Source organism: Gigantopelta aegis, chromosome 8 (assembly GCF_016097555.1).
Source record: "Gigantopelta aegis isolate Gae_Host chromosome 8, Gae_host_genome, whole genome shotgun sequence".
Lineage (NCBI taxonomy): Eukaryota > Metazoa > Mollusca > Gastropoda > Neomphalida > Peltospiridae > Gigantopelta > Gigantopelta aegis.
In genome coordinates, this window is record NC_054706.1 from 70,304,198 (window position 1) to 70,329,331 (window position 25,134).

Consider the following 25,134-nt stretch of genomic DNA (forward strand, 5'->3'; position numbering starts at 1 on the left):
AAGCCTTCTTTTTACATGGGCAACTTATAAATTTATAAAAGGCAAGGCATTTTAATTTTGAGGGCAACATGGTGCTATTACCTATCTGTGGGAGAGTACATACAAAAGACCCCTTGCTGTTTAATAATAGGCAGAAGGTTTACTCTCATACTAACACTTAACTTCTGTACTGGTCAAGGACAGACTTGGTTGAACCTTAATTGGATAGAAACCAGTAAATAAGTTATAACAATTTCTTTTAATGAAAACTGAAAAGAAGGGTTCTATATTTATCTGTCCAACAATAACATTAAATTTTTTTTTTTATGAATATTATCTTTCCTAGTGTATCTAAAAAATGGTAGACTTACCAATTTTATAATTTGCAATGTTAGTTTTATTCTGTATGCATCCAGTATTAAAGTACACACTTGGTTTGAAGCAATCAATTGGTCCAATAGAAATGCAGTACAAGTGCTCAGGATGCTCAAACGAATGTTGAAAAGTAAAGTTTGTTTTATTTAACGACGCCACTAGAGCACATTGATTTTTATCTTTAATATCATCGGCTATTGGACGTCAAACACATGGTCATTCTGACACTGTTTTTAGAGGAAACCCGCGAAGTTCCCAGTGACCACTTACAAAAAATAACGAAACGCATCGAGATCTTACTGACATATTTAATCATTTGATTTGGCAGTAAACTCCATCAGTATCGGTAAACATTCCCTCCCCTAGTTTATCAGAAGGTCACTAAATTTCTACACAGCCAGTTTGTCGCTGGAGTAAATCATTAAATATAGTTATTATTATTATTATTAATCGGAACACCTCGCTACGCTAGATGTAGAGTAAATCGGAAAAGATCACATATATTCGTGAAAACAATTTTCCGACTCTTCACCCGATATCTCCCGAAAGTTACCGAACTTCAATTTGAAGGGAAGTAACTCCATCAATCAATTGTTAGAAGAAAACATTTCGTGGCCAACAGGTCGCCAGGTTCAAATTAGGGTCGGTCGGGTAACCGGAAACAAACAATATTTTATGATACGCCTTATCTGAACTTTATTATAAAATTCTGCTTCCATCTCCCCCACCCCCAAAAACAAAACAAATTTAACATTGAATTTAGACAATTTGCCAACTGTTCTCTTTCTGTTAAGTCATATCGATTAAAACAAGATGTACAAAAAATAAAAATAAATACTTTAAAAAGCCTTTATTAAAATACTAACCTCGCCTATCATTAGCCTGCATAACCCTCTCCGACTTCCACTCTGACCGTGAGTCATGATGAGCCGGTGATCGGACACGGTCACGCCTGTCTGAGCGATCACGATCAGTTTCTCTAACTCCTTCACGACTGTGACCGCGACTCACGAGCGTGTTGGTTCTACGATCGCCACGGAACCTGCAAACGCATACATCACAAAATAAAACTAAATAAAACTGAATCAACTGAAACAATTTTTAAACACCTGTTAAATAATGAAGACCATTTACAGAAATAACTGACAATATATTTATATTGCTAGCCTATGTTCACGTTCTATCACTACTCTTACATAGGCCCATATTTTTACTGGTCCTTAAATTTTTTTTATTAAAGAATCATTCAATGTCTGTTGAAAGCTAAACACATATACTGGGACCATATATATTTAATTCTGAAACATTATAGACAGTAGATGATATATGGAATTATCAAAATTTAACATTATTATAAACAGGAGATGACATATCCAGGTACTTGGCAATAAAAAAGAATACAAATCTAAACAACTAGTAAAGATTAACTGAGCACGTTTTCCCACTATCACAGCTGTCTGATGAGAATTGTCAAGAATAAAAGAAAACCTTTCAGACTGGTGCTCCCTGCCGTCTCTCTCACGGCGACCGTCATTTCTCATGTTACTTCCACCATCAGACATTCTATCGCGGCGATCATATCGTTCAACCCTGCGTTCAAAACCTACGTCACCTCGACTCCTAAATAATGCAATACATCAAGTTAAAGTTAAAGTTATAGGTACAACTATAAACAAAGTTTCATTCACCTAAGACTGATGTATAACTTTAACGCAACACTTGATTATATTGCCACCGCAAGAGCAAAAAGTTACAAACAATTATAATCACAATAACATTTAGCTCCAAGATTACTACAGTTGATGTATCAATTAGTGATGAAAGGATGTACCATCAAGTTTCTTCTTAGATCTGTTGTATGTTGTATTTTACTCGGATAAGGATACAGATGGTGTGAAAAAACTCACCTCTCTGCAGTAAATTCAAATCTGTTATCAGAGGTATTTGATCTTTTAACTTCTCCCCAGTAGTCATCCCTGTTGCTGGATCGACCTTCAAATGGTCTTTTAATAGCTCGCCTGTCTTCTTCCAACCTAAAACAAATTTACATTACGACAACTTTGAAGGGGAATTATGAAACCAGCTTTCAAACACTGCAAACTAGCTTGGGTACAATTTAATAAAATGTAGAATAAGTCGGAGTGGTTGTAAAAATGTATCAAACTATTACTTTCATACATCCAGTTCTAACTATTACCATAGATGACATAACTAATTAATGATTGTAAATTTTAACAGGTGAACATTAACACTACAGTATATACTTCAATGAAATGCAAATACATATCTAGCAGCTGATTTTCGTAACATGCATGTGAAAATAAGCAGGCAGATAAAACACACACAAAAAAAGTAGTCCTATTAGCAACAGACTCCTTTATCTAACAATAGCACACAAGTGTATTTATTATCACTTTTATTTCAATATAACATACCTGCGTTGTTCCAATCTCAGCAATTCTTGTTTTGCTTTTTCAAACTTTTCCCTCTCCAGTCTAAGGCGATCAGCAGCAATTCGCTCTTGCTCAAGTCTTTCTCTTTCCAACCTGAAATATTAAAAAAAATAATTAAATGACAAACAACGAACCAAGAATGGAAAGAAAGATGTCTTGTTTTAGTAATACACCAGTACATTTTCTTAGCAGCTATTAGACATATACTGGGAACATTTTGTTCAGTATCACGTTGCGATGCACTACACAATTTCCAAAACATTAAACAGTAATTGCTAATCAATTTTCAGTTAACTAGAAATATTTTAAATCAAGATTTTGAAAACAAAATGTTCCCCAAATATACTGATAATTGTGAAAGGAAATAATTGAAATAAATTGAGTATTCCTACCTAATTTTGGCCTTTTCTTTCTCCAGCCTGAGCGCCTCTTCCCGTTGTTTTATGTGCAGCTGTTTTTGGCGAAGTCTCTCCCGCTCAAGTTTGGCCAATCTACGGCGCTCCTCCTCACGCAGACGACGTTCTCGGTTCTTAAGTCTCTCCCTCTCGCGTTCAGCCTGCCAAAAACCAGTAATACATACATCTTATTATATATATATATATATATGGCTTTAGATCCACTAATTTGGGTACAACGGGGACTTTTGCTTTTCTGATCACAGGAAGGTCGTTTTAGTTCAGCACTGCCATTAACAGCTGTTGGAGAGTTGTCAATATTCACAATTTCAGAAATGCTTTTGAAGTTATTTGAATCTAATTAAACTGGCGTTGTCGATCTGGATCAGACTTTCCATGACATGGCGTCTTTTGCTGCCTTCCCATACTGGTTCCAGCATAGGTACCCAGTGTTTAACATGCCATTTAAGGATACGGCTCCCGTCTTGGACGATGATATCGGGCAACTTGGGAAACCATCAATCGTGGAATTTACTGATTGAGTTGTACAGTCCATGGACTCTGCACAACAGTGATTACTGTATGTGTTATCGTACTTAGATGTATTTATGGCTGCAATGGCATCACAGGTCAAGAATGCTAAAGGTTACACACCGCCATTAATTACTGCATGCATCTCAATACAATGTCAGAATATATTCTGTGAAAAAATACAACACTGTCGAGAGAAAGAAAGAAGTGTTTTATTTAACGACGCACTCAACACATTTTATTTTACGGTTATATGGCGTCAGACATATGGTTAAGGACCACACAGATTTTGAGAGGAAACCCGCTGTCGCCACTACATCGGCTACTCTTCCGATTAGCAGCAAGGGATCTTTTATTTGCACTTCCCACAGGCAGGATAGCACAAACCATGGCCTTTGTTGAACCAGTTATGGATCACTGGTCGGTGCAAGTGGTTTACACCTACCCATTGAGCCTTGCGGAGCACTCACTCAGGGTTTGGAGTCGGTATCTGGATTAAAAATCCCATGCCTCGACTGGGATCCGAACCCAGTACCTACCTGCCTGTAGACCGATGGCCTGCCACGACGCTACCGAGGCCGGTCACTGTCGAGAGGGTCATGTGACTATTTTTAGGGAGTGATTACTTTGAACACGTTTATCGCCTTGACTTTGATGCAATCTAAGCCCTGATATAAAGCATAGACACATTTCTGCTGTAATATTCATACACATGCTTGTTTTCACTTGACTGTCCACAAGCATTTATAGGCCTCATCTTTCTAACAATTATTTGGACTAGTTTATACAGTTCTGAGTATAATTTTTTTTTTTTTTTTTAAACCAAACTTGGATACAAAATATACAAAAACTGGTTTTAGAACTGTATTATTCCCTTCAATCAGACACACAAAATAAATAAATTAGCAAATCTATTAATTTTAATAATTTAGTACAGAATTCAAACTAGGTAATACTATCGATAGATCTACCAAGTTCAGGACATGACACTAAATTATAAATGTTTTATCATTATCAAATCAAGAGTGAAATGTAGGAATAATGTTTCGTCAGACGTCCAAGAAAGATGGTAATATGCTAACTCTTCAAACAATACATCATAAATAATTATGGCCTAGATACTAAAGTATAGTTTGGCAAGTGACTATATACATGAATTGGTGTGTAAGGGAAGGCAAGAAAAGAAAAAAGACAGCCTTTCCTAGCAATTTACAATATTATAGTAACAAATTGTTACCTTAATTTTCTCAAAGGACAAAATATCTTTTCGATCTTTACTCAGTCCTCTGCTGTGGGATCGACTAGATTCCGACCGTGGCTCCTTGGAGTCAGATTTCTCTGCATTATCATTGGGTTTCTTCTCAGCATCTTCGTGTTCGTCCTTTTTCTCCTCATCTTTCTTTTCAACACTCTCACTTGCATTCACTTCTTCCTCTTTCTTCTTTTGAGCAACATCTTTGGTCAAAGATGCATCCTTTTTATCTTTTTCTTCCTTTTCTTTGCCTTTAGTAGCAGTAGTGGTAGTAGGTTTTTTTACTGAAATAAAAATTTTGATATTTGCAATCACCTCATCATTTTCAAAACTGTCAAGAAAATAAACCATGTACTTCTTTGTACAGCCTCCCCTTCCTCAAAGTGTATATTATAAATGTTGATTTGTAAGGAATATTTTTTATCAACATTTCCTGTCCATTTTAAAAGAGTACATTATTGGCATAAATCTCTTCCTCTACAGTATGGTTTGTAGTCATGAAAATGTTGAATTGTCAATGACACAAATATATCCGAGAAACATATTCCTATTTGACAGTGTAATAAATACTTTCTATAATTATTTTTCCTATTTTAATTTTCAAATAATGGATAATTAACAATAAAAAACAAGCATTTTAAGAGTACTGCTAAAGCAATACATGTCCCCTAACATATCTCCCAAGTTCAATGGCTATAATTCTGTGAAAAATCGTTACTTTATCTGTAACAGTACATGATAATCTTATACACAAAATTTCATCTCAATATCTCGAAGCGTATCAAAAACAAAATGCCGGAAAACTATATGTCGGACAGACTGACAAACTCTCTAGTCCCCTCTGGCTGGACCGGTAGAGGCTTAATAAATGTAAAGTTGTGTAGTTTGTAATGAGTAATGACCTATAGGTTTGCTGTGATGAGCTCTCGAGTCCCTGTGACCCCCACTGACGCTCCTAGGACTGTGGTGATCGTCACGCCTGCTGGGGGGTCCCGAACGTCGGCGTTCGTCCTTCTTCTCAACCTTCTTCACTACTTCTTTCTTTTCCACTTCTTTTTTGTCTGAACATACACACAAAATAGTGGAAATGTAAACAGAAATCTGAGATGCAACAGCAATGTTTTAAAGCATGTTTCCAATGTTTTCTAAGACTATAATTTCATTCATAAAGGATACAGGGTTTCCACAAGAATATTTTTCGAAGAAGTGAGAGTGATTGATCATTTTCAAAATTTTGTTTTTGTTTAATGACACCACTAAAGCACACTGATTTATTGATTATTGGTTTTTGGATGTTAAACATTCTGACTTACATATCCACCATCAGTCAGGATAGCAGATACCAATGCCTTTGACATACCATTTGTGGTACACTGGCTGGAACAAAAAATAGCCCAATTGGCCCACCGACGAGGAACAATCCTAACCAGACCTCACATCAGGTGAGTGCCTTACCACTGGGTTATGTCTCGCCCCATTTTCATTTCACAAGAGATTCCGTTCAAATTTTAAAAGGATTAAATCATCGACTCAAATTCTAAATTATAAAATAATATTTTATAAAAAGCATTGTTCAAAATAAGCAATTGTCCATCTGGCCTGATAAGCAATATGTACCTCAATGGTTATTCATTGGAAAGCAACCGAAAACAGACCCATTACATTTGAATAAAATAAACCACTTATTTAGATAATGAAAATATTAATGGAAAAGTTTACTTCTATCCACTAAAAGGTTAATTTACACTGTATTTCCCCCACCCCACACCACACAATCTATAGTATTTGTTGGGGTAGTTCCAAATAATAGTTTTTGGAGAATAACAATTTACTTGTAAAAAGAGCAGACTATTTTCAGTACAACATGCAGTATTTTATCTACAGATATAGTTTGAAACTCACCATCTTTTTTAACCAACACAGTTTTCTTCTCCTCTGGTTTCTTCACAGCAGCTTTACTTGAGGCACCTGGTTCATTTTTAGCCTGGAACAGTTTTACATCACATTACTCGTCCATTAAACATTAAGATTAATAGAAAGTGCTCCCTAAATAGTCTTCCCTTTTGAGCTTACTATGCAAAAACACTACATAAATTTACTATGTTGATAAAATTACCACTAATTTTGGGATTTAAAACCAGTTTTGATTACAATTTTAAACACATGATAGTTTAACTGTAGACATTTTATGGTCAGTTATATAAATGTTTTTGGTATACATTATTACCGATTATTCAGATACAAATGACTAACAGACAGTAATCAATACCTTTTCAACTGAAATCATCTTGCCATGTAACTCGGTCCTGTGAAGATGCTGAATACACTTGGTCGCTTCCTCCGATGACGACATTGTCACAAAGCCATAACAACGAGAACCAGGACTTCGGGCATTGGTCACTACTTTGGCACCAACCACCTTTGAAAATATTTATTTTTACAGCACATACTACACGATTGCATTACTACCTACTTTAAAATTTAAACATTTAAATAATATATACTACTGTAACATTAAAGGCTAAATCCATTATACTTGAAACAAAGCCAGACACAAAAACAGTACAGAAATTAACATTATTCTTTTGTTGACAGACATTATAATACTGAGCCCCATTCCATGAAGCGATCTTAGCCGTAAGATCACGTTATGTGCATAGCTACCTTATGTACTTGAGGTGATCGTAGCACTAAGATCGCTTTGTGGAACGGGGCCCTGGTGAGTAAACACTTTCAAATTAAATTTTACAGGTGAAATAAATATGAAGAGGTAAAATAAATAAATAATAAATTTAAGTTACAGTATCACAGTACTTACAAATATTTATTTAAACTGTCTATACATTTGTACAAATTGTCTAGTTTAAATCCTTTGTTCGAAAACATTAGTCTATATTTCTCACAAAGTAATGTCGACCTGAAATAATTCCAACTTACTTTGCCATACTTGGTAAACAAAGACTTGAGATCAGTAGCTCGTGTGTTTGATGACAGGCCGCTCACCCACAAGTTACGACTGTTCAGGCTCGCTGAAAATAAAATGATGATTAATTATTTTTCTCTTAAATGCAGTAATTATTTAACAAAAATGTGCAGTATATATGCATTTGGTTGACATTAAATTAGTACCATGTATATATAAAATATAATTATTACAATATGTCACAGGCCCATGGATTTAATTGTTTCTGGTACAGTGTCAGTAAAATCACAGAATCAAAATTTGATTTTCCATGATTATTATATTGAGTACAAGTATTCAACAAAAATAATATCTATATATAATTAGTTTTTAAAAACAGTTTCTGATGGGTTCTAATGAAATTTAAAATCCTATGGCATAAAGTTATGTAATATATATTGTTATATCCACCTTTCGTATCCTTTGGCTTTGCATCTTTATTTGCAACAACACTGAAAGAATAATATTTCAAGTTAATAAAGTTACTTCCTAGAAGTGAACGAAACACAAGTAGAATTTAATTTGTAATTAAGATTAGAAACAACTAAAAAAGCTATTATTTTTTATATTAAATAATACCAACTAATATTGTTATAAAATATTAACTAAATAAACATTTTTAATTAACATCATGTCTATCATTTACTATTAAGAAGACTGAAATTCCATTGTACTACAATATTTTACGATGGATTTGCAATGAAGCAGCAAAACGTATGCAAATGAAACGAGATGATGCAGATCAGAAAGTGCAAATTCAGGCCCAGTTCATCCCAAAGCCGTACCAAAGCAAACTGGATGTCTGTCCATATAGTTTACACATTAACCAAAAAAATAAAATACAGAAAAACATTTTTCAGCAGTAGCTTGTGTACTGCTTGGTGAATATTTTTTACTATTACAAACTTAGGGTCCAGCTTAGTTTTTTCGTAGGGCAACATTTTCCAGGGCACTTATTTTCAGTAAAGATACAGGTTGCTTTATACAAGTATTAAAGGTCAGCTGTTAAGCTTTAAGTCACACATCAGAAGGGGTGAACAGAAACAGGTTTGATGGAAAATAAAGGCAATGGTGTAGGGAATAAACAAGTCCACATCTGTTGGTTCTATCAAGAGTATTCAGTGATAATAGACTCATTTTGGACTGCAGATCACACGGTTATAGTTTTTGCCATTGCAAGAACAATCTAAGCTATCAAAAAAAAATTCAATCAATTAGAGGATATTAACCTATCAAATGGTACGTAATTAAACCTCATTGTTGTATGTATGTACAACAAACAGTAGTTTAATATTTAACAAAGTGTGTAGTTTAGATGAACCACTATGACATGACAAACTTGTATGTCATTGCAAAAATAAACATGATAAAAACAAATGAAACTTGGATCAAATTTGTGCACCAAAAACAAACATAAATCTGTGACCAGGCAAAATCCATATAAGAAAAAATGGCAGAAATGAAACTCCAAAACTTTTCGTGAAAATATTAATTTGTTGTAAGATATGAAAGCAGTTTGTTCACGGGGATTTATGCTCTAATAGCAGTTTTTCACATTCAATGGATAAGTTTTGTTATAATAGCATTGTTCTAGACTGAAAGGAGGGGTGTGTTTGGGGAAACATGGATGGACACACGCACCAATATATACAAAGACAATCACAACAAAACCATCAGTAACTGCATGTTTTGTATGATAGCAGCACATCATCAGGTTTCAAACACATCCCACATCACTGGAGGGTGGATATAGCTAACAGTGTAACAGAAAGACTAAATCAGAGAAAAAAAGACGAAATGGGAATTCCAAGTACCAATTCAGCAGTGTTTTGGGTAAGTAAATTACTTTACGTTCTTTAAATGATGATTACTACACCATACATGGCCAATTTTTAATCAACTATGCAATATGTGTTAGTGACAGGCAGGCTAATAATTTATCCTGGTTAACCTCTGGTTAAATTAGATCAGAAATAGGAAATATACTTGACTTTGATGTAATACTGAATGTATACATTTTAAAATACTTTGATAATTCGAGGATTAATGTGGAAACAAGTATAGTTGGGTGGATAGGATAAAAGAAGCAGGCCAAATAAGCTATGAAATGTTTTTAATGAAACAGTACCCTAAAATAACACATGAAGATCTCGACTATTTCATCATCATGAATTTAAGGAAAATGTTATTATGTGTATTTATTTAGATACCATTTCTTTCCAAAAGTTGAATGTTTGCAACCTCAAGAGTGGATAACACATCTTGAATTTCCACCTATGTACGGAATGAACATCCTTTGTCCGAACAACACTGACAATTTTTTTAGAATATAAATCTCAAAGTATAAATGTATAATTAATTTGTACCAAAAACATAACAATTTTTTTTAGCATTTAAAATAAAAAATAAAACGGAGAGGGAAGACAAAAATGTGTAATGCAAAGGCAACCAACCCATATGGTGCTTTTGATTAGAAATTTACATGGAAAGTAAGTGATCCTTCATTATCCTTATGCTAGAAAAGTGTGAGCCATCTTGAACAACAAGACTTCATACAAACCAAACCAACCTCTTGGCAGGTTTTGAATCTTTATCATCCTTTTTGACCTCTTCCTTGTCATCGGACGTCTTCTTGTCACTTGATACTTCAACAGGCTTCGTTTCGACTGTCGTTTCTCCATTTTCTTTCTGGACCACATTGGCATCGCCAGATCCTGTGGTATCCATAGCCTCAGGCTGTTTTTCGGTGGATTTTTCATTTTCTGTTCCTAATAAGTCGGCATCAATTTCACTCACTTGGGTGTCGTCGACTCGGACATCAAACGAATCATCAATGCTCTCGGCAAAGAGAGATATTTCAGCAACATCTGCTTTTGGTGGTGCGGCTGTTGTTGTACCTGTTGTAGTAGTTGTCGTCTTAGCTGTAGTGCCTGCTGGCTTTGATCGAGGGGGACCTGTTAATACTTGTTGTTGGGAAGACTTTGGACTAGTTTCAACAGCTGGTTTGGACGAAGGAGTATCTTTCTTGACTGACGTAGCCTCTTCTTTTTTCACCACGGCTGGAGCAGGCTTCACTTCTGGGGCATTTACCTCTACCGCACTGGGTGCACATTTTTTTTCCACCTCCACTGGATTCACACTGCTGTCGGCTTTATCCTCTTCAATTTTGACACCAGTCTCTTGCTTGACTGGAACGGCAGGTTCGATGTTAATACCACTATCTTGAAATGCTAGAGAATATTAGTTAAAGACAAATTCAAACCACAGTGGGAAATATAGGTGTAGTGAAAAAAAAAGAGAAAAAAAAAGAGAAAGAAAACAAAACTATATATCCTTCAGGAAACCAACATACCCATACCATATAACCTACCAAATCATCAGTGGGTAGAAGGTGAATGTTATTGTTGATGTTGACCGGAAAATTCACGAACAGCGTTCATTAGGGCCACAGCCAAGTCAAGTTCATTCCATCTGAACCAAAAATACACTAAATTCTTCATATAGCAGCATGTCCACTTTGTCATTTGTTGAAGTTCATCTTTTTCATGTATGGGCAATTAAAAATCTGGGCTGTCTGTACAAATGACATCGTCTTCAGTGTTCTATACAAATCTCTAAACATATTGGGTCTTGATACACTTCAAAAATTACTTGCAACCTTCCTATCGAAATGTCTTCTTCAGATGGCTTCCACTGGCAAGCAGCACGGAATGAATTTAGCCAAAACAAATGTTCTTCAGTCATCAGTCCATGAAAAACCTGTTCGATGTTTTCAATCATCTTCTGTCCTTAAAACCCACATCTGGCGATACTTTAAAATACTACTTTCCTAAGCAATATTTTAAGTAAACCTAGTATTCCACCAATACTATGTTAATTACAATTCCACTGATACTATATTCCACTATCTTTCTACAAATATACACATCATGGATGAACTTATTTTTCAGTTAATCTTCCAATTATTAATCTAAATCAAAATCTAGTTACTCCAGAAATCCCACGGTTTAAAGTTTGTCAGTAACATTATATTAAACATCTGTGTGATCCACCACTACCTCTAGATAGACATTCTTTCCATCCCATTTTGTTTCAGTTTAATATATCCACTATAAGCACTCTGTTTAACTCGAAAGTCACATTATAGTGGACATGTTTGTAAAGTTACAATTTTAAACATTAAAGTGAACACTGTAAGTTGTGATATTATTTTTGTAACCTCACTCTTACCTTCTACACTTTTTTCAGCACTTTCTTCAGGACCATTTTTAGCACTTTCTTCAGGACCATTTTCCAATTTCTGAAATAAGCAACAAATATATGTGAAAGGAATGTTAACAACATATGATAAAAATGTATGCAACAGCTATTTTGTGTCTTAATAAATGATCATTTCGACACTTGGTCAAGAACCCCCCCCCCCCCCCCCCCCCCCCCCCCCCCCAAAAAACTGTTTCCACACAGGCTACTCGTACCAAATGACAGCAATGGATGTTTCATGAACATGGGCAATCCTATGTGGTTATCATCAACAAAATACATATCATGGCCTTTGGTATACCAGCCAATGGGTCCATCACAGATATGTCAGCCTACGGCTGTAGATGTATAATTTCTATTAACATATTTGTTTTTATCTTTTATAACACAGCATATTACCATTTGATTTTTAAAAATTATTATTAATGAAGATGCATTACCATAAAATCTCTTAACAATAAATAATTTCATGCTTAAATTGCAATATTATTATATGCTTGTTTTTTTTTATTATATAATGAACCTTTCCATTCACTAAGAATAAACCTTTTCATAGCCCATTCCTTGACATGGTGAGGGGACTTGTATGTCTCAGTGACCCAGAGAGCTATGCCAGCAGGAGCTTTGGCTTCTGTTAGGGACACCCAAGCTGGACTGGTCAATGGGTAGAGGCTAGACTGATATGGACTAAGAGTGAGGTAACCCAAACAGAAACCTCGAGTGCTGAAGTCAGAGGTATTGGGTCGCACGGCGCACTCTTAATAGACCACAATACCATGCATCAACAGCTATTATGACTACTAACAATAACCATTAATAATGTGTGGCTACAAACACCAAGTCAGACAAAATAAAACTGTATTAACCTTTAGACTAATGGATTAATTTTTGACAAAAACCATGTTGAGTAGGTACAAGTTTATAATTTTTACTGATATATATTCACTTAAATGTTTTATAAATACATAAAATAAAGTTCATGTATTATTTTCGTGGATTTTTCAAATTTTTATATTTTAGATCAGTTAATGTCGATTAAAATTTGGCAAACAATAGAAAAAGTCATGTTTATTTATGGGCATTTGTGGCCAGCTGTCCAGTATTTATGTCCATTAATATTCCCAATAACAGTGGTTTTCTTACCAGAACATTAAAAAAAATAGAACTAAGATTCATATCCCAATATTCTGTGATATTCGTTGTCGGTAAAATGATCAAATTTATTTATCAATCACTAAAAATGACCGCGACGTGCCGCCATTGTTGTCAAGAGAAAATACTTGCTTAAAACCACTTGTTGTCTTCCATTTCCTGTTAATAAATTGTTTTCAGAGTCGTGTGCAAAATGGTGGACAATATAAACTGGGGAAATGCACTGTATACAGTGTACAGTATGTCGACTGGCATGAATAACGTCGGGCGAGATATCTTCGCCTGCAGTAGTCAGAAGGTTAAGACACCAAGCAGTATGTGATCACTAGTGTAAGTACAATGACTGAATGGTTAATTGTCAGCTACAGTACAGGACATCATGAATGGCACATCAAAATAGCATTACAAGTCATTTAAATTTTCTATTATGTCCTACGTTATAAGACTGCCACAAAGTAACAAAAAAAATGCAAAATAACAAAATCATTTTGGGAGACAAAATATTTAACACAAGTCACATTTTGAAAACATTGTTTTGGGGTGGGGGTTTTTAAAATTCAAATTAATGCTTCTGCCATTTGTGATATTTTGTATTATGGCTGTTAGTGTTTCCTACAGTACTAACAACATGCAAACATTTTAACATGCACAGACCTTTGACATATTGAATGTCCCTACTGTGTTTCCTATAAGAACATGCATGAACAATGCAAACACATTTTAAAATATGTATTATGATGCGCAGATGTTGAACAGGTATATTTTGTATCCATAATCTGGGCTTCTAGATTATGGTAGCCCCACTCCCATGGCTAGTGATATTCAATATTCGGCTAGTAAATAACTAATATTGCCATGGCCGACGGCTAGTGAAAACTAATTTGTGAAATGTTGCAGTGAAGTCTATTTTGTAAATATGAATATCCTGACCCCACCCCAACCCCCAGTGTTAAGTGTTTTTAACCTCTATCTCCCTCTTTAGGTGACATATATGATTATTACTATTATTTAGTAAAATTGTATTAACTTAAAGTAAAGTAGGGCTAGTGAATTTTTAAAATCACTGATCCCATGGCTAGTTGATTAAAAAATGTTTTCTAGAAGCCCTGCCATAATACGCACACCAATAGAAGTTTTAATTATTTTCTTTTTATTAGTAAGAACACCAATGTCAAATGAGAAGATGACCAAAACCTTTTTACGTAATATAGGTCTTGCTTTTGAAAATGTCAGTTTATATGGCATGTCCTGAACAAAACTGATTCAGTTCAACAAAAGGAAAAAAGAAAAGACTTATACAGATGAAATTTTGGCTGTTTCTTAAAATTTCTATTTAATAGATGCAGGTTATAAAAAATACCCAGCACCGAAATTTATTTTCATTAAAAAAGAAATTTTTGCACTGTAATTATTAAGATTGTTTACCAGTGGTTCATCAGTTTCCATAGAAACATCACCATTTTCAGTTGGTGTATTATCCAGGATACTATCATCAATAGTACAATTCTGAAATAATAGAACATGCATGCAAAACAACAGAACTAAGTTATACATGCTAGGACAAATTAACAAGACCACTAGATCACATTGATTTAAAGTCTAGATCACACTAGAAGATGCTAGTCAACTGGACTGTTACTGTGCGTTCGAGTCACAACCAGATCTAATTTAAGATGGGTCTGCAAATGAACAGGGGCCTAATTCACAAAGGTTTCTTAGTCACTGCGAGATGCGAGAGATTAGTGAATTAGGTCCCTGGTTTGATCAAGAAAAATAGTCGCGCAGACTAAACATCAGTCAGAGATGACAATTCAATTCAACAATTGAGTTATGTCACGTTGTATAATGTGATCTAGGCTTAATAACCCGGGGTTAGCTCTAGATAAGGAGAAACTTTCGCCAAATCATCTATTTAAAACTTCAGAAATGACAAACACCCAGTTATTTTCTAATAAAATAACAATTATAACATGAAATTTATTTGCCGAATTAAAATAAAATTCGCCAAATGTTTTTAAATGAATAGTTTATGGATACACAGACGAAGACATGCCAAAATACAACCCATCAAAGACGGGTGTATAATAACTGTATACTACAGGTACAAACACGCAACTGTACATGACATACTACTGTGATACGACACAAAAGATTTATGAATGAAAATAGCAGGCAAATTCATCACAAAACATGGCCAAGTGATAACACTGCTTTTCTTGGTAAAATTGTGGAGAATAATTATTTAAACTGTTCAGTGTATCACTGTATGGTGAAGTTCTATAAATTGATATAGCAACCATGTTTTAAAATAGACAAACAATCAAATATTTTAGTCACTGACCAAACTGTCCCTGGTTTAACTTACTGGTGATCTGCTCACATATTTAACAATATATTCTGTAAAAAAAACCCAGTTTTTAACCTTCAAAACAATTTCTCAGAGACATAAGATTATTTATAATCAGCATGCTCAATTGCCAAAGCAAAGGCAAGCTTCAGTCAAAACTGCACATGTGGTTAATTTTATAATCACACTGGTGCAAATAACTTTTATTAAAAATCAAACCATGTGCAAGACAACACACACATACTCAAAACTACAAAAACCACCACCCAAAATGACCACACACATTTTCAGCTTCTGTTTCATCTTCTTCGGAGAGATCGAGCAACTCCATGGCTCCGGAATCATCGGCTACATCCCCGTCAGCGTCAACTGTCACATCCTGTAATTCCTCACCCTCTTCCTCCTCATCTCCATCCTATCACAATTACACAAGAATTTTAAGAAAAAACCCCACAAAAACATTTGATACAAATAAGGAGCCTTTTTATATTGTGTAAATGAATCAGGGAAATTTGCACAACCCATTATTGGTTATGCAAATTATTTTTGCGTGACCCTTTTTCCTTGTGTAACCCATTTCCAAAATAATACAAAACACTACATAATTTAATAATGTAAAATTTCATTTAATAAAATATTATTGTAATAAAAAAAATTATAATTAATACATAACTTATTTAAACCTTACCTCATCTTTGTCTTTTGTACCTAAAATGAAAAAAGAAAGAAAAAGTTTTTAGCAAATAAATTTAATAATCTGTATCAGCAACCCCTGCATTAAGTTTCTAATTCTACATGGCACTTTTTTTGCCTTGAACTATATTCAGGTTTGTTTTTCAAAAGCATGGTGTTTTTTTTGCTGTGGACATTTTCTTAATTGCAGGGGTTGTAGGAGATTATTACAATATATATAAATGCCAGAATTAAAACAATTTACATTTTGAAATATTAGTAGTTGTGTAAAAACTATTCTCAAATAAGCAATCTGAAAATCCCCACTGCTGCTGCTTTATCCAGGCCAGGGCTTTAAATCTCACTAATAGAGGTACTTCACATTCCTATTACGCATGCGCGCGAAGAGTAACGTCCCTTGACAAAATAGACTGAAACTAGTCTATTTACAAATTGGGGGGCGTGACAGACAGGTTGTTATGGGCGACTTGAATAGTTTCGTAGGAGACTTTTAAACTTTGGCAACTAACATGTATATATTTCGAATTAGATGGTATAATGGCCGTAGAAATCGGTCCGCTGATATTTACTGCGGAATGTTTCAAATTAAAAAGCAGTGCAACAACTTGGACAAAGTCTCTGCGACTTGTATCCGAGGGTTTTGATAACGCCAGATTAAAAGACTATCTCGTAAAAAGTAGAAACAAAACATTTGACATTCCATAGGTTATGGCATCGACAGGTTATGGCATCGATCGATATATATATTTGAGAGAGAGAGAGAGAGAGAGAGAGAGAGAGAGAGAGAGAGAGAGAGAGAGAGAGAGAGAGAGAGAGAGAGAGAGAGAGAGAGAGAGAGAACACACACACACACACATATATATATATATATATACACAGTCAAACCTGTCTTAAGCGGCCACACAAGGGAGTAGATAAACGTGGCCGCTTAAGACAGGTGGCCGCTGAGTACAGGTTGCCACATATATAGTCTTTAAAACATTTGTTGTTGTTTCTTGTTTTACCGTCTGTACTGCTAATTAACGGGTGTGTGCTTCATAGTTGACTATAAATCAACTTTTGACATGTTGTCTCCTTCAAAAATAATGCAAATAGAATATATTAAATTAACCGTTCTCCACAAGTTTGTTTTCTTTTTCCATTTAATTATTTATTTCCGACTTCATGCGATGTATTGTTATAGTAAGTGAATCTACAAATGTCAAGCGTAGCCTGCCCAGAGGCAATCAGATGCATGTCAGATTCATACTTCCTTAATTGATACACAGTGGAGATGTCGGGACTGAATGGGTACTATTATTCCTGAAGGTGTGAAGATCGGTTATTTGCTGCACCTATCGCTGTTGTTAAAATATCCCTTTTATATAAGAGTAAAACTTTACTGTGGCCGCTTAATGCAGGTATTTTAGCGATTTGGGATCCGATTTAGGTGGCCGCTGGCCGCGTTAGACAGGTGGCTTATTACAGCGTTAGAAAAAGTGGCAGCTGGCACTGCCGCTAATACAGGTTTGCATTACATTATAATATTATATATATATATTTGGGAGGAAAATAAGTGGGAATTCTTAGTGGAAAAGTAAAAAAAAGAAAGAGATTTTATGCTGTTACATGTATATCCATAAAGTGGGAATTTAAAAAAGGGGGATTTGGGGGGGGGGGGGGGGGGGGGGGGGTTGAAGGTAGGTGCTGTTCTGTTTACCCATACACACATTTTTATACAGTGTCAACATGAACGCATTGAGTATTATACAAAATATATTTATTTTCTTTACTGTTAATGTGTTTTCCACCATATCTAAGTATATAAAATACTAGACGGACCTGTGTAGGAACGTCCTGTACAGATCCGTCATCACTCTATATATATTTATATATCATTATTATTATTATTATTATTTAAGGAGTGTCTGTTATTTCTTTTACGTTCATCGGGGTATGAACAAAATAAATCATCCGTAAATTGTGTGAATCGGAGAAGCCGTTCTCACGTAAGTTTGCGGATGATTTTTTTGTTCATACCTAGATGAACGTAAAAGTAATAACAGACAATACTTATAATTAAATTTGAAACATACTGAGTAATAATAACATTAAAAGTTATATATATATATATATATATATATATATATATATATATATATATATATATATATATATATATATATATATATATATATATATAAAATATTATATATATATTCTGTAGTATTGTCCGAAATATACATATATTTTCTATATATACAAAATAGATATTAATTTTATTTTATTTACTGTTTACTACCATATCTAAGTAGAGAATACTAAACCACCCTGTATAGGAACGTTCTGTACAGAGCTGTCCTGACTACATATATGTTTTATATATTTACACACGCACACGTTATATATTTTATTGAGTATAATACGAAATATACATATATTTTCTTTATATACAAAATATATATTTATTTTCTTTACTGTTAATGTGTTTTCCACCATATCTAAGTATACTAGACCGCCCTGTGTTTTGGTCCCTTATGCGTTCACTGGCTTCCCTCCTACAAAATGTGCCGAACAAACCCTCGTACTTAGAGTAACATTAAAATCGTTTTCTACGTGAAACGATTACCCACAATCGTTTCCGATATCCATTGGCTGGATATCGATGGAAGGATAACGAATTTCCCGGACATATGCGGTTGGAACAGTTAATAATTGAACAATGGTCGTGGCCTCCCATTGCTTTTGCCCCCCAATTTGCAGATAGGTCTATTTTGGCGAGATCTTGCGGTTTGCGTTCTCGAGTAACTCCACAACGGGCACATGCGCAGTGGAATGTGAAAAAAGTCTATTTGGACACAACAGGCACTTTTTGTCTCAGTGCAGGAAGGTTGTTTTAGTTCAGTACTGTCATTGAACATGATTTATTGATATAGGCTTATCTCTTCGACTTTGATGCAATCTAAAGCCATTGCAGGTGTTAAATAATCATTACATTTGACTTCTTTTTTCTTTTTTTTAAATCCTCTAATCTTACTACAAACTGAAAGGCACCATTGTTTCTTAATAATCTCATATTCTTCTTACGTGTTTTGTTCAGAGTTGGTGTCCTTTTAGTGGAAACCTCCACTGGCTTCTTGGGTGTTGCATCAGAAACCTCAAACTGAAATTCTTCTGGATCTTTACCTTCATCTTCTAGTGCCTAAAATAATAACATAACAATAATTTATTCTCTTAATTACAATAGCTAACTTTTGAATTAAGTTTTTTCTGTTTTTGGTAACCAGACATGCTTGCAAACAGTTTTGCCTTGGTGTCCTAATTTTTGCAACTCAACTGAAGGCAATACTTTCAGTGTCCCAGGGCTCAAACTTAAGAATTTATCACCTACAGCAATTAAAAAACCCAAATTGCTGTCTGTGAAAGAGCCCACCGACTGCAATTTTGAGTATGCCGACTGCAATTGTTTTAAACTGACTTTTGCAGCAATTAAACTTGACTGAAAGGTTATTTTTCTGTATGTTACATGTAGTCATATTACTTCAATTTATGTCAATGAACTTCAATAAACAAGAATGTATTATAAATGGAATCACGGCTACTAGAATAAGCTAACATTTAACGGAAGCTGGTGTTTCTGAGACAAGTTGCCCAAGTTTTCGGTGAATATGACATGAAAATTGTTCTATGGATTACATTAAATTTTATAGTGTTCTTGCTGGGTGAAAATTAAAGGAGGATGGTTGCATGTCCCCCACCCCACCAAAAAAATGAAAAGCAAAAAATAAATAAAAATTAATTTTAAAAAAGAAGAAGCATGTTTGGTTACTGTATATCATTGTATGTTGGTTGACTTTGTAGAAATACCTATCCCTTATTTTGCCCCTCGGTATCTGGTACTAAAAAGTTGGTACTATGTACAAGCTGCCTTATTTTTGTGCATGTTTAGTTAAAATGTAGTTCAGTTAAAACAAGAGTGTCGGTCTGACATTCACTGGTATTCGGTTTGCTTGTTTAATATTATTTTAATAAAGATTTTAAGATATCTGAAAATAATAATAAATATATTTTTTAAATGATCCCCTACTGTGGGATAACATTTTTCTGTTCTTTTTATTTCCATCTTCATCGAGTAATTTTATCGCATTGATAAATTACTAGCTGATAAAATGTAGTTTCGTTTTTTAAAGGTGGTGTATATATTATTTGGCATCCAAGATAAATGATTTTAATAATGAACAATACCACTTCCATTTTTATAAGGGGTGATATATCCCCCCTCCACAAAAAACAAAACAAAAAACAATTAAATAAAAATAAACGTTTCTAATATTTTTATGAGGAATTACTGAATAAACAAATAATAGCAAGTAAAAAATCATCATTTACGACCAATTAAATCTGCAATTGAGGTTAAAATAATAGACACGTGCAGGCCTTTTCCCAGGATGTTTTTAAGGCACTTACATTATTAGCATGAGTGTAACACAAATCAAGCCAAAATAAGTGGAGTAGTGGTTTGAAAACAATTAAGTGTTTGCCTTCAATACAGCTGATCATGTTTCATTTTATTTTTAAATGAATATTATTATATTATATTTCTTTAATTATTTTTATTTAATTTATATTATTTATTATTATTATTATTATTTTATGTTTCTTATGTTTATTATGTCAGCATTCTGTTAAAACCTTCAGCGTTCTTGTTGGGTGAAATTTCGAGGTGGGCAGCTAAGCGACTCCGACACACACACACACACACCCCCCCAATCCTCCCTTGTCCTTCGAAGTAAATCAGAAAAAAATCCACTAAAGACATTTGAAAGCTTGGTTACCGTATATTGTTGCGTGTTAGTTGACTATGGATAGCCTACCCCTAATTTAGCCCCTCAGTATCTGGTACAAAAAAGATTGGTACAAGGCTGATAAAAGTAGTTTCGTTTTTATAAAGGCAGTGTAAATATTATTTGGCACCCAAAATATATATTACTTGTAATGCTAAACACAACTTCCCTGGACGTGTGTGTGTGTGTGTGTGTGTTGGAGGAGAGGTGGGTTATAAGCGGTCATATCCCTAAAATAAAAAAGTGTCTAATCTTTTATTAAGAATTACTGAATAAACAAATGACAGGAAGTAAAAATAATCAGTTACAAATTAAGTCTACAAATGATGACAAAATATAAATATAAGACGACAGTGAATGGGCACAAAAGACAGAACAACCGTTCTGATCATGTGTCACATTTGGCACCAAATAAGTTATTTTTTTCCAGGCGGGTACTGCCGACACGATAAAAAATATAATAAATGTTTTTATTGCTGAAAAAAAGAAGAGAGACTGGTATTGGACATAATAAAAAAGATTGGTATTTAATACAATAACCCAGTTTTTATATTCGCCGAGGTCCGTTTCCTTTGATGTCAAATGGGCAGACATACACAGAATGATGTTTTCAGTGCGTGTGTGTATGTCAGGGGTGGGGAAAAGCCCTTTTTCCCCGGTCTGGGACCGATTCTCGATCTCTGAGACCAAAATTATTTTTAAAAAACGTGCGTTTGCCGGTCCCACTTTTGTCATTCTTGTCGGTCCGAAGCACCTGTCCATTTCTATTATTGGAACAAATTCCTATCGGTCAAGTGGACCGGCCAGCCCACACATCGGTATTTTGTGCATGATTTAAAATAATAAATAAAAAGTGGTCAATATGGCTGGTGTTTCAGACGTTTGTGATTTTAAAGTCTGCCTAAGTATATCGCCACTGAAGTCTGACCTACAGTAGTGTCAATCGACTGCTACTAGGCTAGACATTTGTCAAGTCGCTGAGCCGGTCAAGAGTTTACACACAGACATTAACGATAGCACCATTCTTGGTTTAGAGAGCCATCAAGGTATTACACTCCTATTAAAACAAAGGACCCAGAATTTGCAACTGGTTACAATCAACACCTGTCAACACCTATGTACAGATCGGGTCGACTCGAGTGTCCTAGTCTGAAGCAAGAGGCTTTTGTGCAATACAAACTGCTTAAAATAGCATAAAATATAATGCAATAATCTATAAATGTATTTATTGTTAACTGTTCAATGTAGTGTATCCGATAATTATACAGGATTTTAAAATTAATAAAAGGTTTCCACCTTTTTTTTTTAACAAGTGGGAGTAAGCAGAACAGCTACATGTACTGTTATCTCAAGAGCCAGTAGAGGTCAAATTTCATCCAATCAGTGATGACGTTATTACTCTCTTTGTCTAAACATGTGCTAGCTCAGGCTGTCAAATGCTTTAACGGTGCCATCTTTTATTAATTTTCAGGATACAGTACTGAATACTCGTACTTTTTATACATATATGGGAATTAAAATTAATAACTTTTATTCTTTTTTTTATATTATTTATTCTATTATGTAAAATATATACAATTTGTGGGGGTTTTCACTGATTATATGTGATTAATTTTTTCTTTCTTCATGTTTTCATGTTTATCGTTTCGCGTTCATGATTCAAGATAAAACTACAAATATCACTATGATTTTTTAAAAACTATTTGGCAAATATCGTTTTTTTTTAAATTCCTTTGTTAGGTATTTAGGAAGTGTTTTACCTATCATAGTGATTAAAGTACTAATCAAAATTATACCCAGGTGATTTTCCAGTCTTATATATTAGTTATCATGACCTGTTAGGGTATTCAAATAACCGGTACAAAAAATTACCTGTTATAGATAGAAATATGATATTTATTTACAATTTTACTAATAATGACTTCTGTTGTATCCATATAATCAATGTGCTTATAAATAATTTGTTCAAATCTTAATCTGACAAAGCAGTATCTTGAACTTCATTGTATTGGAAAGGACAGGGTGTTATAGTCTGTTTCAAATTACATGTTTTGCAGTAAAATTGTAAACACATCTCATATTTCTATCTATAACAGGTTATTTATAGTCATTTTTTGTATCGGTTGTTTGAATACCGTAACAGGTCATGATAATACTGACATATTTTTATGTTTTTTATTCCAGGGATTTATAAGACTGGAAAATTACCTAGGCATAATTTTGACGAGTACTTTAGGTGTGCTTGATATACTGGTACACAAGTTGTTTGCAAGAGGTTATTGACTGCCACGCTTGTACTTGTGGTAATTGTTTTTTTAAAGCACATCAAATCAAGGCGTAGCAGCAATTGTTTTAAGGCGCTTCCACGCAGTCAAAGCACTTACTTTACAGACCAAGGCGTGTCGGGTTGCTACGCCTCACAGCCCTGTGGAAACCCCTGATGTGTTAGTGGACACAAAAGAGAAAATGACCGTTCTGATCACCTGACAAATTTGGCGCCAGAAAGAGTTCCGAATTCCCTCCCCCCCTTTATTAATATTCATCAATCCTAACCCTAATGATAATAATAGAGGGGGAAAATAAGGAACTCTTGCCAATGCATTAAATTAAAAAGTAAAGCTAATTGGTAATGTGTTTGGGGCGAACTAACATATTTTGAGGGCAAACTAACTGGGGCAAACATTAGAGAACGCACCGGAAGACTGGTAGCGCCATTCACATCCGTTACACTATTGCTGAATGCAAGGTTTGAAAAGCACATGTTAGTTAACGTCTATAAAACATTTATGGTTTAATATTGGAAGAATACCAGCACTTGTAAGAGGTATAAAATACATTGATAACCTTTATAACAAATATAGAACTCAGTGGCAAAGTGAAAAAGTAACGATACTGCATTTAATTATTGAAAAATAGTGTTGTTGTCGTTATTGCAAGTATTTATTTTTGTGAGGTAATTATATTTAATTTATTATTCTTGCAGTACATGACAAAATTTAGATGTTTTTATTTATTGTATAACTGTGATCACACTTTAACAACATCTTCCTGTTTGTGTGTTTACTACAATCCAAGATGGCAGATATTTGTTTACATTTTCAATGATTTGTTATTATGAATACATTTATTGTGGCCCAGACACATACAAATAATCCCTATAATCACATCTTTATTATTAATGGATGTAGGACATGTCACTGGAAAAAATGTCAAGTCAAAATATCAACTATTAAAGTGGAAGGAAGGAAGGAAATGTTTCATTTAACAGCACACTCAACACATTTTATTTACGGTTATATGACGTCAGACATATGGTTAAGAACCACACAGATATTGTGAGAGGAAACCTGCTGTCGCCACTTCATGGGCTACTCTTTTCGATTAGCATCAAGGGATCTTCTATATGCACCATCCCACAGACAGGATAGTACACACCACAGCCTTTGTTACACCAGTTGTGGAGCACTGGCTGTAATCTATTAAAGTGGTACCCAGGTAAAAATGTCAACTTTGATATTATACTGAATGTGTAAAAAAATATATCAGTTTGCACACCTTTGACAGCACTAAATGTGTATATAACTGTCTCAATAACACAGCATGGGTGATGTAATTTTGTTTTTTAATACCACTAACTTATTTTTTAAAAATCAAAGACAGGCTATCTAATAAGCCATACAACCAACAATGAAGCATTCTCTAATTATTCCAAATTTTGTAATTATGAAGAAACTCAATTTCCAAAAACCTAACAAATACATCTGTTATCTCTCTTGCTCTGTCCTCCTTTTACTCTTCCCCCACCCTTTCTCACTGTCCCACTTCTCTCTCTCTCATATAAGAATCCATGACGTTTCGCCCCCCAGCCAGTTCGCCCCGAGTTTGACCTGTTCACCCCGTGTACCAGTTCGC

General features: G+C 34.4%; 1 protein-coding gene across 4 annotated transcripts in view; it reads right to left on the minus strand.

Annotated features, from left to right (window-relative positions):
- The window catches only part of LOC121378296 (scaffold attachment factor B2-like), a 32,954-nt gene that overhangs the window by 5,359 nt on the left and 2,461 nt on the right, over positions 1-25,134 (minus strand). The window contains exons 2-18 of one of the 4 annotated variants that reach the window (XM_041506399.1): positions 19,466-19,580; positions 16,395-16,414; positions 15,990-16,121; positions 14,785-14,865; positions 12,178-12,247; positions 10,517-11,135; positions 8,359-8,399; positions 7,923-8,014; positions 7,255-7,404; positions 6,888-6,969; positions 5,888-6,046; positions 4,971-5,269; positions 3,200-3,363; positions 2,790-2,900; positions 2,262-2,387; positions 1,843-1,974; positions 1,221-1,396 (exon numbers count right to left, since the gene is read on the minus strand). In XM_041506399.1, the coding sequence (XP_041362333.1) occupies positions 1,221-1,396; positions 1,843-1,974; positions 2,262-2,387; positions 2,790-2,900; positions 3,200-3,363; positions 4,971-5,269; positions 5,888-6,046; positions 6,888-6,969; positions 7,255-7,404; positions 7,923-8,014; positions 8,359-8,399; positions 10,517-11,135; positions 12,178-12,247; positions 14,785-14,865; positions 15,990-16,121; positions 16,395-16,414; positions 19,466-19,580 (2,569 nt within the window). Of the gene's footprint in view, positions 1-1,220; positions 1,397-1,842; positions 1,975-2,261; positions 2,388-2,789; positions 2,901-3,199; positions 3,364-4,970; positions 5,270-5,887; positions 6,047-6,887; positions 6,970-7,254; positions 7,405-7,922; positions 8,015-8,358; positions 8,400-10,516; positions 11,178-12,177; positions 12,248-14,784; positions 14,866-15,989; positions 16,122-16,394; positions 16,415-19,465; positions 19,581-25,134 lie in introns of all 4 variants that reach the window. The other 3 variants (XM_041506398.1, XM_041506401.1, XM_041506400.1) reach the window with 3 other exon arrangements.